At 42.1% G+C, this 16,467-nt stretch overlaps 1 protein-coding gene across 8 annotated transcripts in view; it reads left to right on the top strand.

Moving 5' to 3' along the window:
* celf1 (cugbp, Elav-like family member 1) overlaps nucleotides 1-16,467 on the top strand; it is an 82,203-nt gene that overhangs the window by 22,608 nt on the left and 43,128 nt on the right. For 5 of the 8 annotated variants that reach the window (XM_063062285.1, XM_063062287.1, XM_063062282.1 and 2 more), the window contains exon 3: nucleotides 11,140-11,264. The exons of the other annotated variants lie outside the window; for them this stretch is intronic. In XM_063062285.1, the coding sequence (XP_062918355.1) occupies nucleotides 11,194-11,264 (71 nt within the window). In that variant the 5' untranslated portion in view covers nucleotides 11,140-11,193. The remainder of the gene's footprint in view (nucleotides 1-11,139; nucleotides 11,265-16,467) is intronic. 8 annotated transcript variants of the gene reach the window in all.

Genomic DNA, 16,467 nt, shown 5'->3' with positions numbered 1-16,467 from the left:
GGTCTGGGATCCAAGGGGCGGTAACCCAAAGACATTTGGGAACCACGGCGCTCCAAGATCATACTGTAATGAAGTAAAGTCTCCATCTGCTCAATCTCCCCCTATAACTTAGTCCTATAAGTCCCAGCAGCATCCTCAAATTTCCTCTGCATTCTTTCTAACTTCATGATACCTATATAACAATGAGGTACAGTGTGAATACAAGGCCCTGGTCTTATCCTTGAGATATTCTACTAGTGCCAGCTTGATAAGCATTTTTAAATGATGCATTGTTTTTTGTTTTAACAATTTTCTAATTCCACAGAGTCTTTCCTATATGGAGCAATCTTCTAAATGCCTTCGGAAAATCCAGATTTGATATGGGCTCTGTTTCACCCTTAGTCTTCCCTGTTCCCGCATTCTTGTATTTATTGGATTTGTCAAATACTATTGTCCTGTAGGGACACGAGCCTGCAGAGGCTGGAATCAGAAGTAGCAAACAATGTACTGGAGGAGCAGCATCTGGTGGTGGGGGTGCGAGAGGAATCCTGGGGAGAATTGTCAGTGGTTTGGATTGAAACCTTGTATCCTGGCCATTGTCCTGTGCTGAATATGATGACTTTGTGTGCTGAACATTTTGACTTTTCAGAGTGCCCTGATAGGATTGATCATGCTACAGCATTTTGAGACATGTAGGTATATACTTACTGATGTTTAGTGTCCTGTTTCTTTCTCTCATCTTAAATGATGGTGTTGTATTTACTACTTTCCAATCTGCTGAGAATGTCACTGACTCATTCACTGATCTGCATGCAATTTATTTCTTCCTTTCTCTTTAATGCTAATTTATTGGAGATGCAATGCAGCATTGCTGTAGGTATGGTTGAGAGAAGTATGGTAGGAGCAGAATTAGGCCATTTGACCTGTTGAGTTTGCTTTACCGTTCAATCATAGCTGATTCGTGATCCCTTCAAACCCTATTCTCCTGCCTTCTCCCTGTAACTTTTGAGCCTATCAACCTCTGCTTTAAATATACCCAATAACTTGGCCTTCACAGCCATCTGTGGCAATGAATTCCTTGGATTCACCACTCTTTGGGTAAAGAAATTCCTCCTTATTTCTGTTCTAAAGGGACTCCTCTCTATTCTGAGGTTGTGCCCTCTGGTCCTAGACTGTCCACTATTGGAAACATTTCCATGTCCACTCTATCTAGACCTTCCAGTATTCAATAGTTTTCAGTGAGATTCCCAGCCTAAAATAAAAAGCTCCTCATATGTTAATCCTTTCATTTCTGGGATCATTCTGATGAACCTCCTTTGGACCTTCTCCAATGTCAACACATCCTTTCTGAGGTAAGGGACCCAAAGCTGCTCACAATACAACACAGTGCTCTTTGACCAATGCCTTGTAATGCCTCAGCATTATACCTTTGTCCTCTTGAATGTTAACATTTCATTTGCCTTCCTTGCTACCAACTCAACCTGCAAGTTAACCTGTAGGGAATTCTGCAAGAGGACTCCCAAGCTCCTTTGCATTCTGATTTGTTTTTACATTTACTCCCTGTTTAGAAAATAGTCCACACTTTTATTCTTTCTATTAAAGTGCATAATGATTCTGTATTCCACTGATACTTATTTGCCCATTCTCCTAATTGGTCCAAGCCCTGCTTTTTCAACGTCTCCACCTACCTTTGTATAGTCTGTAAACTTGGTCACAAAGCCATCCATTCTGTCATCAAAATCATTGACATATAATGTGAAAAGAAGCAGTCCCAACACCAACCCCTGTGGAATGCCACTGGTCACTAGCAGCCAATGAGAAAAGGCTCCCTTTATTCCCACTCTTTGCCTCCTTCAAGTCAGCCAAATCTCTAGCCATGCTAGTATCTTTCCTGTAATACCATCGTAATACTTGTTTTGCAGCCTCATATGTGGCATCTTGTCAACAGCTTTCAGAAAATCCAAGTGAACAACATCCACCTACTGTCTTTTGTCTATCCTGCCTCTTACTTCCTCAAAGAATTCCAAGAGATTTGCCAGGCAAAATTTCCTCTTTAGGAAACCATGCTGGCTTTGTCCCATTTTATCACGTGCCTGCAAGTACTCTAAGCTTCATTCTTAATAATAGACTTAATAACATTTTACCAACCACTGAAGTCAGGCTAACTGGCCTATAATTTCTTGTCTTTTGCCTCCCTCCCTTTCTAAAGAGTGGAGTGACAACTCTTTAACGATTCTTCAAAGATCACTACTAATGAATCCATATCTCTTCAGCTATCTCTTTCAGAATCCTGGGGTAATATCCATCTGGTTGAGGTGATTTATCTACCTTCAATAAACACAAAATACTCTGCAGATGGTGGGGTCAAAGCAACACTCACAACACGCTGGAGGAACTCAGCAGGTCAGGCAGCATCCGTGGAAATGATCAGTCAACGCTTCAGGCCAGAACCCTTCATCAGGACTGAAAAGGCAGAGGCCCTATAAAGAAGGTGGGGGGGTAGGGTCGGAAGGAGAAGGCTGGTAGGTTCCAGCTGGAACCTCCAAGCCTTCTCCTTCCCAAACTCCCCCCCACCTTCTTTATAGGGCCTCTGCTCCTTCCCTCTTCAGTCCTGATGAAGGGTTCTGGCCGAAACATTGACTGATCGTTTCCACGGATGCTGCCCAACCTGCTGCGTTCCTCTAGCGTGTTGTGATTGTTATCTGCCTTCAGACCTTTCATCTTCCCAAGCACCTTCTCCTTAGTAATAGTGATTACATTCACTTTTACCTCCAATGCTCGGAACTTCTGGCATTCTGCTGGTGTCTTCCACGGTGAAGACAAACGCAAAATGCTTATGGAGATCGCTCACCATTTCTTTGTCCCCATTACTACCTCTCCAGCATCATTTCCTGATATCCACTCTTGCCTCTTCTTTACTCTTTATGTATTTGAAAAAACTTTGGTATCTTTTTATAATATGTCTAGCTTACTTTTCATCTTTTCTCACCTTATTGTTTTTGGTTCCCTTCTGTTGATTTTTAAAGACTTCCCAATCCACCTTCCTACTAATCTTTTCCTCTTTTGCTTTTATGCTGTCTTTGACTTCCCTTATCAGTCATGGTTACCTCATCCTCCTCTTGGAATGCTGTTTCTTGTTTGAGATGAACCAATCCTCTGCCTTCTGAATTACTCCCAGAATCTCCAACCATTGCTGTTCTCCTGTCAGCCCTGCTAGTGTTCCCTTCCAATAAACTTTGGCCAGTTCTTTCGGTATGCTTCTGGTTTCCTTAACTCCACTATTATACTGATACAACTGAATTTAGTTTCTCCCTCTTAAACTGCAGGGTGAATTTTAACTGCAGTGTCTCCTAAGGGTTCCTTTACCTTCAGGTCCCTAATTGCATGTGGTTCACTACACACCACCCAATCCAGAATGACTTATTCCCAGTGGATTCAACAAGAAGCCTTTTTCTAGTCTTTTTACAAATTCCTTCTCGAGATCCATCAACAACCTGATTTTTCCCTGTCTACCTGCCGTCAAAATCCTTCATACCATCATAACTTTGCCCTTTTTACTTGCCTTTTCGATCTCCTGTTGTAAGTTATACCCTACATCCTGGTTACTATTCAGAAGTCTGTATATAACTCCCATCACAGTCTTTCTTAACTCTACGAAGGATTCTATATCATCTGATCCTATATTGTTTTCTAAGGATTTGATTTCAGTTTTTAACCAAATGAAAGCCACATCTCACCCCCTCTCCACACCTGCCTGTCCTTTTGATTTGATGTGTATCCTTTGTTGTTACATTCCCTACTGCAATCTGCTTTCAGCCTCGACTCAGTGATGGTCCACAATGTCATGCCTACCAATTTCTAACTGTGCTACAAGGTCATCTACCTTATTTTGTATACTGCATGCATTCAAATACAACACTTTCAGTCCTGTATTCTTCATCTTGTTTGCCCAGAATTTGGTTTTGTTGTAGATATGCTTATTAATATCAACGATTGCCATTGTAGAGCAAATGTAAAGTAGAGATGTGAGACTGCAGATACTGGGATTTGGGGCAACAGAACACTGCTAGAAGAACTCATTAAATCAAGCAGTATCTGTGAGAGGAGAGGAGCTATTGGTATTTTAGGGTCGATGCCTGCATTAGAATGAAAATGGGAGATGGTCAGTATAAAGTGGAGGGGTGTGGGTGAGACCTGAGGTGATTGTTGGATTAATGAGGTCTGGTGGAGGTCAGGCAGATTGAGCCAGGTGACAGGGGGATAGAATTATGAGGCAGGCAGGTAGTTGGATGATGGCTGGAGGCCAATGGAGCAAGGTAGGTTAGGTAGAGTGAACATGAAGGCTACCAATGCTGGAATCTGGTAAGTAAGGGAGATGATAATGGGAACCAAATGTAAAATGTATGTGGGTTTCTGAGTGGTCATATTTGAGCAGGGGTATTCTGCGTTCCCCTTCAATTAATAGCTTAAAGGGCTAATGAGGTCTTAAGGCCATGCATTGTGGCTGGTGCTACTCCCTACCTTTCTGTTGAAATCGCTGAGCTGTGAAGATCTTGTCCAGTGTGCTTCAGGAAAGATGGAATTCATGTTATGATATGGAGAGCATCCCTTCAAATAATGGGAGTGGGGTGGCTGAGGAGGAGCTTAGCTTTGATCTTCCATGACAGAGAGTGGAGAAGTCCCTTCAGCTGTTACCAAAAGTAAATTGGACCCATGACAGTACAAAAGAAGGTGTTAAAGCCAAGGAATGTAAAGGATTCCAGATTGTTGGCAAGACAGGCAATTTTGGAGCCAGTGGTTCCAATATCTTTCTGCCTCCCTTTTTCGACATGCCTGTTAATATTTCTGATTTTGATTACCTTTCCAAATATTTTTCTGATGTTGATTGCCCTCAACATTTCAGAAACAGTTTTCCATAAGATTTATGAATTTCCCATGAACACAATCTCATTGTTCCTCCTTTTGCACTGTTTATGTTTGTAATTTACAGCCCCTCAGGGCTGTGTCCTAAGCCCCCTCTCTGTATACCCATGACTGTGGCGACACTACACTGATTGGCCTAATCTCAAATAATAATGAGGCAGTCTACAGAGAGGAAGTCATCACCCTGACACAGTTGTATCAAGAAATGAACTTCTTCCCTCAAAGTCTCAAAAACAGAAGAACTGTCCCTGTTGACGTCAATGGATCTGGGGTTGAGAGGGTGAAAAGCTTTAAATTCCTCGGCATACACATCACTGAGGATCTCAAGTGGTCTATACATACTGGTGGTCTAGTGAAAAAGGCACAACAGTGCCCCTTTCACCTGAGGACATTTACAAAGACAGGTGTATAAAAAGGGCCTGAAGGATCACTGGGGACCCGAGTCACCCCAACCACAAACTGTCCCAGCTGCTACCATCTGGGAAACGGTACTGCAGCATAAATGCCAGGACCAACAGGCTCTGGGACAGCTTCTTCCACCGAGCCATCAGACTGATTAATTCATGCTGATACAATTGTGTTTCAATGTTATATTCACTGTCCTGTTGTACGTAATATTTATTTTAAATTACTATAAATTGCACATTCAGACAGAGATGTAAAATAAAGATTTTTACTCCTCATATAAGTAATAAAGTTAATTCAATTCAATAAATAACTAATTTGGCATCATCAACGTCAGTGATCATAGTTTTTCTGATTGCTCCTCTCCCTGTTTTGGTTTTGATATGGGAGTTCTGGGTTTTGCTGACCTGGATATTTGTTGCATAGGTAATCATATGAACATATGCAATATTAAACTGTTGGCTGCTCGAGTAACTCTGACGTTCAGTAAGATCATCGTTGGTCCTTTACAGTGGTCTGACTTCCCTGCATGAACCCTATATCCTTCAATTTCCGAAATATCCTAAAGTATTATAGATCTCTGTCCTGAGTGTCCTCCAGCACTCTTGGGCAGAAATTTCCAAAGGATTGCCACACTTACGAGTTGCTCTTTGGAAATGTTAATCCTGCTCAGTCCTAAGTATCCAATCCCTTATTCTGATACTGTAACCTGTAGTTCTCGGTGCTGAAGCAAAGGAAATCATTTCTGTATCTATCCTGCCAATCCCTGTAAGTATGTGGTCTCCTTTGAGTTTACCTTGTATTCTTCTAAACTTTAGTGTATCAGGTTTAATCTCACCTTCAAGGATCAATCCACCATCTCTAGTGTAATGTCAGTTATTGTTGGTGAAAATATCTCCATGATGGTAGATCTAGCATGTTGCTTTCCCTGAAGTTTAACAGCTCATCATTAAGATACAAGGCCCTTTTGTCAGGGGGTTGCTAAAAATATCCTTGCCTATTAGGTTTAAGGGGCATATGAACTTTCCTTGGGGCCAAATATAGAAGGAAGAGTGTTGATGCTATGCTCTGAGCAATGCCACGAGCTGGTGTTTGACTCTGTGTTCGATGTGAATCAAGAGCTGACTTAGATGTTTGTATTTCAGGATAGTGTTGTATGTGGGTACGATGTGGATTCATGAGACGATTCACTGAGGGAGTTAAGCAGGTCTGAGCCTGAAGTACAATGCTGCCAACTAATAGCTGCCTGAACAAGCATGCTTTTGTCAATGACCAATGATATGCTGCTGAGAGTAATTCCTGTGCAGTGTATTGCCTGGTTGAGCCTGTTGACTCAATAGTGATTGGGGGTGCATTTGACTGAAATGTATTACAGTGATGACAGTTTTCTTACTGTCACTGTAAGAAAATCCAAAGGTTCAGCTTGTTCTGTAACCCCAGTTTAAAAGAAAGTAAGAGCTTTCTCCTTTACCTCCGGGGCACTAAATATTTGAATTTGCCTACCAGCAAAGAGGGAGTGGGGGGAGAAGATTTCAGGAGAGTCACATTACTGCATTGATGAGGGACGTGATGTGAAGGAGAAGTATTAACCATCTGTAACAAAAGCCGAAGCCCCTGCTTCAGCCTCACATGCAGTTTCCTGAGAAGCTCAGCACAGATTTGAAAAAGACAACTTCATCTTCTAGTCACACTTGGGTTAAACAACATCACACAGCCAGCATCTCTGATATTTTTATTTCGAGTTTCCCCACCCCTTTCACATCAAGTAATTTAGTTCACAGATTTAGGCTATTGTTAGGTGTAAACTGCACTTAATCAGATTGTTATTTAGCAAGCAGGAGAATGCCTACAGATGCCGGAAATCCAGGCAACACACACAAAATTCCCATTCCGACATGTCAGTTCATGACCTCTACTGCTGCGATGAGGCCACACTTGGGTTGGAGGAGTAACACTTTGTGTTCCGTCTGGGTAGCCTTCAATCTGTTTGCATGAACATCGATTTCTCGAACTTCTGGTAATTGCCCCCCTCGCACCTGCCCCCCATTAATTACCATTTGCCATTCCCATTTCCCCCCTCACCTCATCTTACCGAGCCATCACATTCCTCTGATAGTCACCCCTCCCCTTCCCTTTCTTCCTTGGTCTTCTATCCTCTCCTATCAGATTCCCCCTTTCCCCCTTCTCCAGCCCTGTATCTCTCTCACCAATCAACTTTCCAGCTCTTTACTTCACCCCTCTCCCTCCCCCTCCCGGTTTCACCTGTCATCCGCTACCCTGTACTTCCTTCTTCCCTCCCCCACCTTACTCTGACTTCTCATCTTTTCTATCTAACCTGAAGAAGGGTCTTGGTCTGAAACGTAGACTGTTAACTCTTTTCCATAAATGCTGCTTGGCCTGCTGAGTTCCTCCAGAGTTTTGTGTGTGTAGGTTGTTATTTAATCTTTCTTGCCTTGTGCCAGGTTTGTTTTATTCTTGCTTCCCTCTCCTCTATTTTGCATCTATTTAATTAGTCTAAGGAATTTTTATCTCTCTCCACCTGACCTTTTGCGTATTTCCAGCATTTTCTGTTTTGATTTCAGATTCCCAGCATGCCAATGTAGTAATTTTGATTGCCTGCTGTTAAGTATCTTATAAGATGCTGGCTGAGTTAGGATGTTAGTTTACAACGTGGGTAACTGAGCAGCATTCACCTGTGTGATAATGTGCAGGATGGCTAGTTTCTGGTGTCTGAGCTCTTCTGTCTCTGGTTAATTGATTTCTCAGTCCATTCTAGGTTGTATCCCGATGCTGTAAGTTACGGTTTCTCATGGCCATCCTTGGGTAATGAATAGGTTTGTGTTTACAGTCAATATTGAAAATGCACAAAAGTCACTCCATGGTAACTACACCTCTTCAGTATTATAATGAATAACATCAAAAACACATACGACACATAAAAAGAGCAGTTACTCATAGTGAAGAGAGCAAATCAAACGTATGTATGTACATCATTTTGCAATTTAATAATAATATGTGGGGTGCCCATAAGTTGGCCATTTGTAACCCAGTGCAAATACCTTGATGTTTGTTTCTCGGTTCAAAATCAAAATGCATTGATGAGGATTTTTAAATGATTATTTTTTGTGTTGTGTGGGACATCCCCAGTAGGATCTCATTTTGATAAGTGATGGTCAAACATCATGTAATGGGCCCTTTGGCCCGTCTAGTCTCTACTGACCGGCCACCACCCATTTGTATCATTCCTGCACTGAACCTCATTTTATTCACACACTTACATCAACTACCGCTCTCTGAACAGTTTACACAGGTAAATTAACCTACCAGCTCTCACTTGGAAGAAACCCATGTGGTCATGGGAATGTGCAAACTCCACACAGTGAACCCGGGTCACTGGAACTGTGAATTAGTAGCTCTAGAAATCTGAGCACTGTGTCATCTACCGTGATTGCTTCGAGTGGATGAATCTACCCAATGACTGGGATGTGGCAATGCTAGTTTATTCAGCAAGTGTTCTGCATCCATACTACGTGGCTTTCTCTATCACTAAACAGGACAGTTTCAAGTCAACATGCTGTACCTCTAAGGTGGGTAAGACCAGGCTGGGTAAAAATGACATGGATATTGGTAACTAACGAGTTTTACACCAATGGAACAATTTCATGTTGACCTTCACTGGATTAAGGTTCCTGTTGCTTAATATTAGAACTGAAGGCCACATCTAGCACTTGGAGTGGTTTGATCTGTTCAATCTTGGTGGCCAGGTGCTTCCTGTTCCTTTATCTGGACTTGGCAGCAGAGGTAGCTTGCCTTGCTCTGCTCAGTCCCCATTAACTGCCTCAGTTGCTGTTTAAGTCACAATACAGATTCACTGCGTGGCGAAACTGTAGAGAGACTTGTAATGTTTGAGAACTTACAAACATTGAAAATGATCTAAAAACTTAAATTGTAGTCATACATTTAAGCAAAATTTAACATATTAAAAAACAAAATATTCAATGATTAAAACATTTAAACATGAGGAAAACATTGAAATATCTAAAAGAAAATGAATCTAAAAAATGTGAGTTACTGAAACTTCATTCCTTGAGAACTATTCCTCTTTTGAAATCCATAGTCACTAAGTCAACAGTGGGTTTAACCTGCATAAGTGCATTGTTTGAATTTCCCAGTGTAACTGCAGGAAACTGGCATCTGGCCAGTGAAACAGGACTACAGTGTTGAGCACAGTAAAACAGTATCTGTGAGGAACTCTCAGGAAGGCAGGGCCGTCTGCAATCACTCCTTCAGCCCCCAAAAGTGATAGGGATCATCACTGTTCTTCACGGTGCAAAAATATCGGATGGTTTTCAATTGTTCAGTTACAGTGCTCTGTAGAAATGGATTGAGATGTGTGATGGGGGAGCCACAGGAGTTTGAAAAGATCAGTGATGAAATGAACATGTTTGAATTTGCTCCCAGCTCCGGATCCTTTCATGATGTTACTTGTTCTCTGGAGGTTGTGCAGGTCTGCTGCGTTTATCAGCTAAAAAGAAATGGGGTGGGTGAATAGTTTATAGACAGGTGCATGGGATTTGCATGCTGGGTGTGTGCTCAGCAAAGTCGTGGAAAGGTTATCGTTATCAGAGAGGTGCTAGTATTAACACACAACTTGGACTGAACTCCTCGACTCTACCACTGAGCATGAGTTCGGGACGATTGCTTGACAGTAGTGATTTCAACCACATTAACAGAGTACAGTACATTAAAAGAGTTCAGTCGATGTTTTGGGCCGAGGGCTTGATGAAGGGTCTCACGCCGAAACGTCGACTGTACCTTTTTCCATAGATGCTGCCTGGCCTGCTGAGTTCCTCCAGCATTTTGTGTTTATTATCTGGTTGTTTTGGGTTAATGTTGCTTTATTGAACCACAGCTGTAGTGCTAGCCTAAGGGTGGGGGTGAGTTGTTTTCAGGGTGAGTTCCTCCCTTTGTTAGCACTGAGATGGATGTTTATGGTGGAGTTTCTGGAGTGGAACTCGGCTGTAGGGGGTGGGGTCATGCCACAACCTGCAGCTGAGACCGAGAGCTGCCAACTGAACCCATTCTGGACGATCAGCCCTGTTGACATCAATGGGTATTCTGTAGGTCACTTCTCAAAAACTGCAAGCAGGATCCTTGGGTCTGATCTGTACATTATTTCACGTAACTGCAGAACTTGCTTTCTGTCCCAGCATATGGAGGTTGTGGCAATCCTTGGTTTGTTCATTAATTAAGTTTGTGCCTACCTCTGCCTGCACCTTTGTACCCCACCTCCAATTTAATGGAAAGCAGTTGAGCACTGTGCTGATGTCAAACTCTTAACATTAATGGTGAATTAAAGCAGCTAGCAGACTTTCGTTCCCAACCATCAAGCGGCTGTATCATGATCAATCTGACAGTGGATCTGTCTAACGCTGCACTTTGGTACTGCTTCGGTTGTACATTTTGCAAAGACCCCGCTGAGGCAGCACTTTCCATTGTGTGTCGGGGTGAGATAGTATTTGCCAGTTTGCCTCCCATTTAATCCAGCTGCTGTCCCAATCGGATTTATTCTGTTTGTTCAGTCCAAACTATTTCCGACGTGACTCCCAGGTTCAACAAGTCTCACATTTACCTCCCCATTCCCTTCCCCACCCCACCACCTGTTAAACACAGCTGTTGCTGTTTGGGGGAGGGCGAGGTTGTGAGTGTAAAAAGCTTTGAGAGTGAGCTGTTGTTAAATGCCTGCAGCACCTGTCTCCATCAATCTGCAGAGATTTTTTTTTGAAATAACTCTTTTCAAAAAAATATACTTTTTGTTCTTATTTTGAGAAGTTGTGGAGCCTTGTAAAGAGAGGCCTGTTTCTGCCCTCGGCTTCATCCAGGAAAATGTCTTCCTTCAAGTTGGACTTCCTGCCGGAGATGATGGTGGATCACTGCACCCTGAGCTCTAACTCTGTGTGAGTAGGGACCACACTGCGCGTGTAGTGGGCAAACTGCTGTCAGGGCTACAGCGAACCTCTCAACCACATGCTTTGCTAACTTTCAGCCTGTCTTTCTGCCTATCTCTGTGCTCATCTACTATGTGTGCTTGGGAAAAATAGCTTCATTTCAAAGCAAGTATGGAAGATTATTTACAAAGGAATCTGTCATTTTAATTCAAGTTTAACTGCTGTTTAGATTACCAGTGTAGCTCCAAAAATTGTAAAATACCACAGTGCATTTGCAAAGACAGACTTCAGTCTGCATTTAATCGTGCTATGATCAGCTAGGAGAATGTTAGGTGGGTTGTGTTGAGGAACTTTTACTCCATATCTGAACCATCCAATCCTTGAGAAAGTGTGAGATGAAAAATGCAGACCTATGGTAAACAGAATTTCCTTGGAGCAGAAAGCTTAGCACGTGATTGAAAAGACTGAGGTCTCGTTTTAGGTTAAGTTTGAGGAGGAATTTGCAAAAGTTTTCTACTGGAAGTAGAAGGATATTCATAAGAATCTGACTGTCGGTTCAGTTTTTGCTAACAGTGAACTGCAGGAAATCAGAATCTTTGAAAACATGGTAGTGGATAAGTTGTGTATTTGGCGCAGCACTCTACATGGGTGGTTGTCAAAATGTAACATGTAAATAGAGCTAAGAGCATAGAAGACTTGTAAAAGCTGAGAAATCAATAGTGTCAGGGCAGTAAAAGACAAATTGGAATTTCTGTCATTGGTACTTCAACTATGTTTTTTTTCCAGATGTTGCTGGAAATGAAATTGGAGATTATTGATAACAGGGGAGTAGTTGTACATTTGACTGACTAACAGTAGTACATTCAGAGACGTTAGATTAGTGTACAACTTCAAAAGGAAGAGAGACCATTGACTTGCGGGGGGTGGATGTTTGAAAAAGAATCGAAATGTTGACTGAGGGAGGAATTGAATGTACAATGTGAAAGGAAGTTATGTATTATATTTGATTCCAATCAATTGGCCCACAGTTAGTCAGGGCAGCCACTTCTTGGGACAGCTCTTAAAGAACAAAAACAAATAAAGAAAATAGCTGGGATTTCCTTTGTTTATTTGGGACACTATGCTGCTTAATTGAGACAGGAGACTTGCCGAGCATTTTCTATCTTGCTTCAGTCACATGCATGTTTTGTGTGCTCAAAAAGCAGTGATCTTTGTCACTGATAGTTGGTGGGTAATAAACAGTAAGATAATGCAGAACTGTTTGGCTTACTGCGATTTCAAGCATTCAGGTTTGGAGATACCAGAAATGGCCTGGAGTGAAAATTAAATGATTTCACTACTTCAAGTTTGGAACGATGAATAATATGAAGATTTGGATGATGCAATCTTTGACAGCACTGTTTGAAGGCGGTCCACTGTCTGCACTAGGTGTCTGCGCTGATTTTGTCAATCAAAAAACACAAAGGAGCTCTGAATGAATTCCTCTGTTGATATCTATTAGGAACCAGTACACAGTTTTATAACACTGTTGTATTATTGCATGTGTTCTAATTTGTTCTGTATTTCACTTAAGTACGTAAGTTGTTACTCAATTAAATGGTAGCTTGTCTTTTTTATACCTTTTTAACTACTTCCATGAAACTTCTGCTAACTGGGGCAGCTGTTTAATTGGGCTGAAATGTACTGGTCCCAGTGTTCCAATTAACTGGAATCCTCTATTTACGTTTGAGGGGTGGGGGGAGGTGAACAAGCATGAGGTAAAACAATAACGAAAGTTGGATAGTGAAACTAAAAACAGCCAAAGGGACTAGCTGCAATTTGAGTGTGGCTGAGGTGTGTTGCTGTGGGGGTTCAAGAAAACAGTGCAGCAATTTTGGAAACAAAGGCACAAAATTTTTCCCTTCTGGAATATAAAGTTAGCCATTGTAAAATAGACATTTGACATGAGTTTGCCTTGAGGAATTTCCTGGACTTCTTTGGAGACCGAAGTCACCTAGCATGTGAAACATAAAAAGAGATGAGAATGAAAAACTGGAGATTTGAAAGAACCAGGAGAATTTTGGATAGTCGGGCTGGAAGAGTGTTTAGGATGCCTCATGTGGAAGGGAGTTTGGTAAAGGTGTAGGGTGGGCGGGCCATGGGTTGATGCAGTGACGTGATTAGAGATGCAATGGCTTGACATAATGGTAGCAATATTACAGTTGCCACAAGGGCGAGCTGTGTGGAAGGATCAGTAGAAGCAGCACAAATGTGTCCCCTGAAGTGAGGAAATGCTGAGTTGATTGAGGGCAATCAGGAAAGAATTCTTAGCAAGAGTGCTCTATGCTTGAAAGCTCAAGCTTGAAGACTTTGAAGGATAGGCAATAATTGAGTATGAAAATAGTCAGAGGCTCTAGGAGGTGTCCCACATTACCCCTGTGAAGTCTATAAAGTAGCAACACTAAGTTGTCAAGAACTGAGGGCTTTGTATTTGCTGTTAGCCAATATCTTTTGACATTGATGAGAAAATATACACTTGTTTGTTTGCTGTAATTGGGAGCACTTTTGGGCGAGTTGGAAATTTACTAATGAAATTGGAAAGTGTTGAAGAGAACCTGAAAGACTTGAGGAGCGAGGAATGGGAACAGGACTGCTATGTGACCATGTGCTACTTTGTTAGGAAATCTGCTCAAGTGAACAGCGAGAGTCGTGCAACCCATTATGACCATAAACATGTGCATGATGATTCACTCAAAAGTGATAAAAGCTGCAAGCCTATCTAGGTGATTCAAGAATGTTAAGTGGGGTGTCAGACACCATATGGGAAGGCTCGGCTGATGGAGAAGTATAGATATATCTGAAGGGTCAGGAGAGTGGGGAGTGGTATCCTGCACCACAGTCACTCTGCATGCACATGTGACCAAAAAAAAACACATTAGCTACAGTTTGGAAATTGGGACACATAAGTGAGCTGAGTTCAAGTTCAACTTTACTAAACTCAGTTGTGGTGGAAAGTCTGAGCTCTCATTAAATTGATAATTGTGGCCAAACTTGAGACTCTGATGCAGTACCTACTTGAACTCAAGAGTTGAGAGTGTGGATCAGTCCACTTTCTATACTCTAGTGTTTCAACAACAGGCTTTGGGTTGGCTTTACTGTGTATCTTCAAGGCTTCAAATCTGGATGCCAACACCTGAGACCCAACTTTATCATAGTTAAAGCCATTAGGCTTTCATTGGGAGGAACAATAGTGATTGTCAAGAGATGGTACTATTTTAGTATTTATCCTCTGACTGAACTGATAGTGTTACCTGGCCATATGCTGTCTCTGCCCATCAGGGATAAAGTATTGCAGATTAGTGCCAATTGAAGTTCCAGATTGTACTCGATGTACTTGTTGTGACTGGGGGTCTGGTTAGAACAGATAGTGCTGCAAGGAAACATCTGGCAGTAAGGATCTGCACAACATCACTGACCCACAAGCACTTCAGGGAGATTCAGGGTGTGTTCAATTGTTAAGGAGTTGCATTGACTTTAGGTAGACCAAAATCAGTTTAAACTGGAAGGTATGGGATGAGTTATTGGTCAATATAGCTGCTTTCAGTGGAGTTCGAATACTAGGCTGGGCCTACCCTTGTGAATGCCCAAGATCCCTTCTTTCCAGATGTAGCTATGTCCAGGAGGTGTCCTTGTGCGGAGTGATGAGTCCACTCAGTGTAGGTCTGTGCAATTCAAGGGGTTTTGAACTGTTTTAAAACATCTGATAGTCTGACATCATAAAATGCTCTCAAATAATCAGAAGTATCAAATTAAAATGAAATAATTCATTTACTTGCACTTTATTTTCCCTTTAGAACTGCAGCTCTATTCAAAAGTATGAGCCCTTTGTTTCTGTTCAAGACAGTCCCTCTGTCCAGAATGCCAGTGCTCCATCGCTGGGTTCAATGGTATGTTTGGTGGGTTAGGAGTACCTGTCCCCTACCCCCAGTCCAGCACACCTCAGACGTCCTTATCTGCTGAGCGTCCGAGGTGAGCTGAGCTGCCACTGGCTGACAGCACTGCTTGGCAGCTCCGCTTGTGGAAGGCAGAGAAGAAATCACTAAGCGTCAGGTTGTTGTTGGAATGTAATATGGGGTTTGGCTATTCAGGATGATCGGTGCAGAGTATCCTGAGGATGGCTGTAGTATCCCTGGGACATGGTGAGTGGGATCGTCAAGGTTAGAGATGTATTGAGTCACCTCTCCCTGGAATTAAGTGGGAAGTAAACTGAGTAGGTTATCTGAGTGAATCTATGCTAATACGCAGATACGTAGAGGTAGCATGAGTACACGGCTCCTAGGCTGTTTTAGGCAGGATCATCCAAACAGTGCTGCCCGTCTGTACTTCTGGTTCTGGTTGGAAGTCTTGGCACAGTGTCTCAGCTCTCACTTCCTGCCTGTATACTGGAGAGGTTGGTTCCTCACTGTGCCAGCACTCATGCAAGCAAACTGCTTCTTCCAACAGTCCCGGATTGGCAAAGGTTGTCAAGGCACCTGGGCTACTGAATGGTAGGAGAGCTTGTGTAGAATGAGACTCAGGTACAGGAGCCTCCTGCTTGTCTGTGTAGTTTAATATAGTTCATGCCATGATATGGTGGGCTTCCTAAAGTTCTATTGCTTCTGTTTGTATTCATTTATCTAAGCAGTGCTGGGCTGCATTGATTATTATAAACAGTCAAGTAAGGTGAAATTCTGCCAAAGACGGATTGGGATAGCTTTCAATTTATTTAAAATTCTTTGGCAGGGAAGCTTGTGCCTTTAGGCTCTTTCATTGTTTTTTTTATATATCTTGTGTACTCCTGAAATATTGTAGTAGGAACACTGAGTCATGTGTCAGTCACTACACACCATATTCAAACCAGACATGGTACGAATAACCAGCATTGATTTCTGCACCGTTCCCCTCTGTTCGATAATGTATCCATTATATCTTGCCTAAGATTTTCTTTTGCATTCATATGGCTACAGATTATTTTAATGCATTTGTATTTTTGCTATATGCCATGTGCTATAAATTTACAATTTTTTCCCCCAGTGCTATACAGTAATCACCTTTTAAAGGAATGGCCAGACAGCATACCAACTCAGGTGCTGAGAGTAACAGAAATGGCCTAATCAGATTAATTACTCTGAAGGATAAGCCCAGCTTCCATTGGTGCCTTCACGCTGCACTGATTTGTACCATTTGATCTTCA

This window comes from Mobula hypostoma, chromosome 11 (genome assembly GCF_963921235.1).
Source record: "Mobula hypostoma chromosome 11, sMobHyp1.1, whole genome shotgun sequence".
Lineage (NCBI taxonomy): Eukaryota > Metazoa > Chordata > Chondrichthyes > Myliobatiformes > Myliobatidae > Mobula > Mobula hypostoma.
Note: the sequence above shows the minus strand (reverse complement) of the source record. Positions and strands in the feature narration are given on the sequence as shown.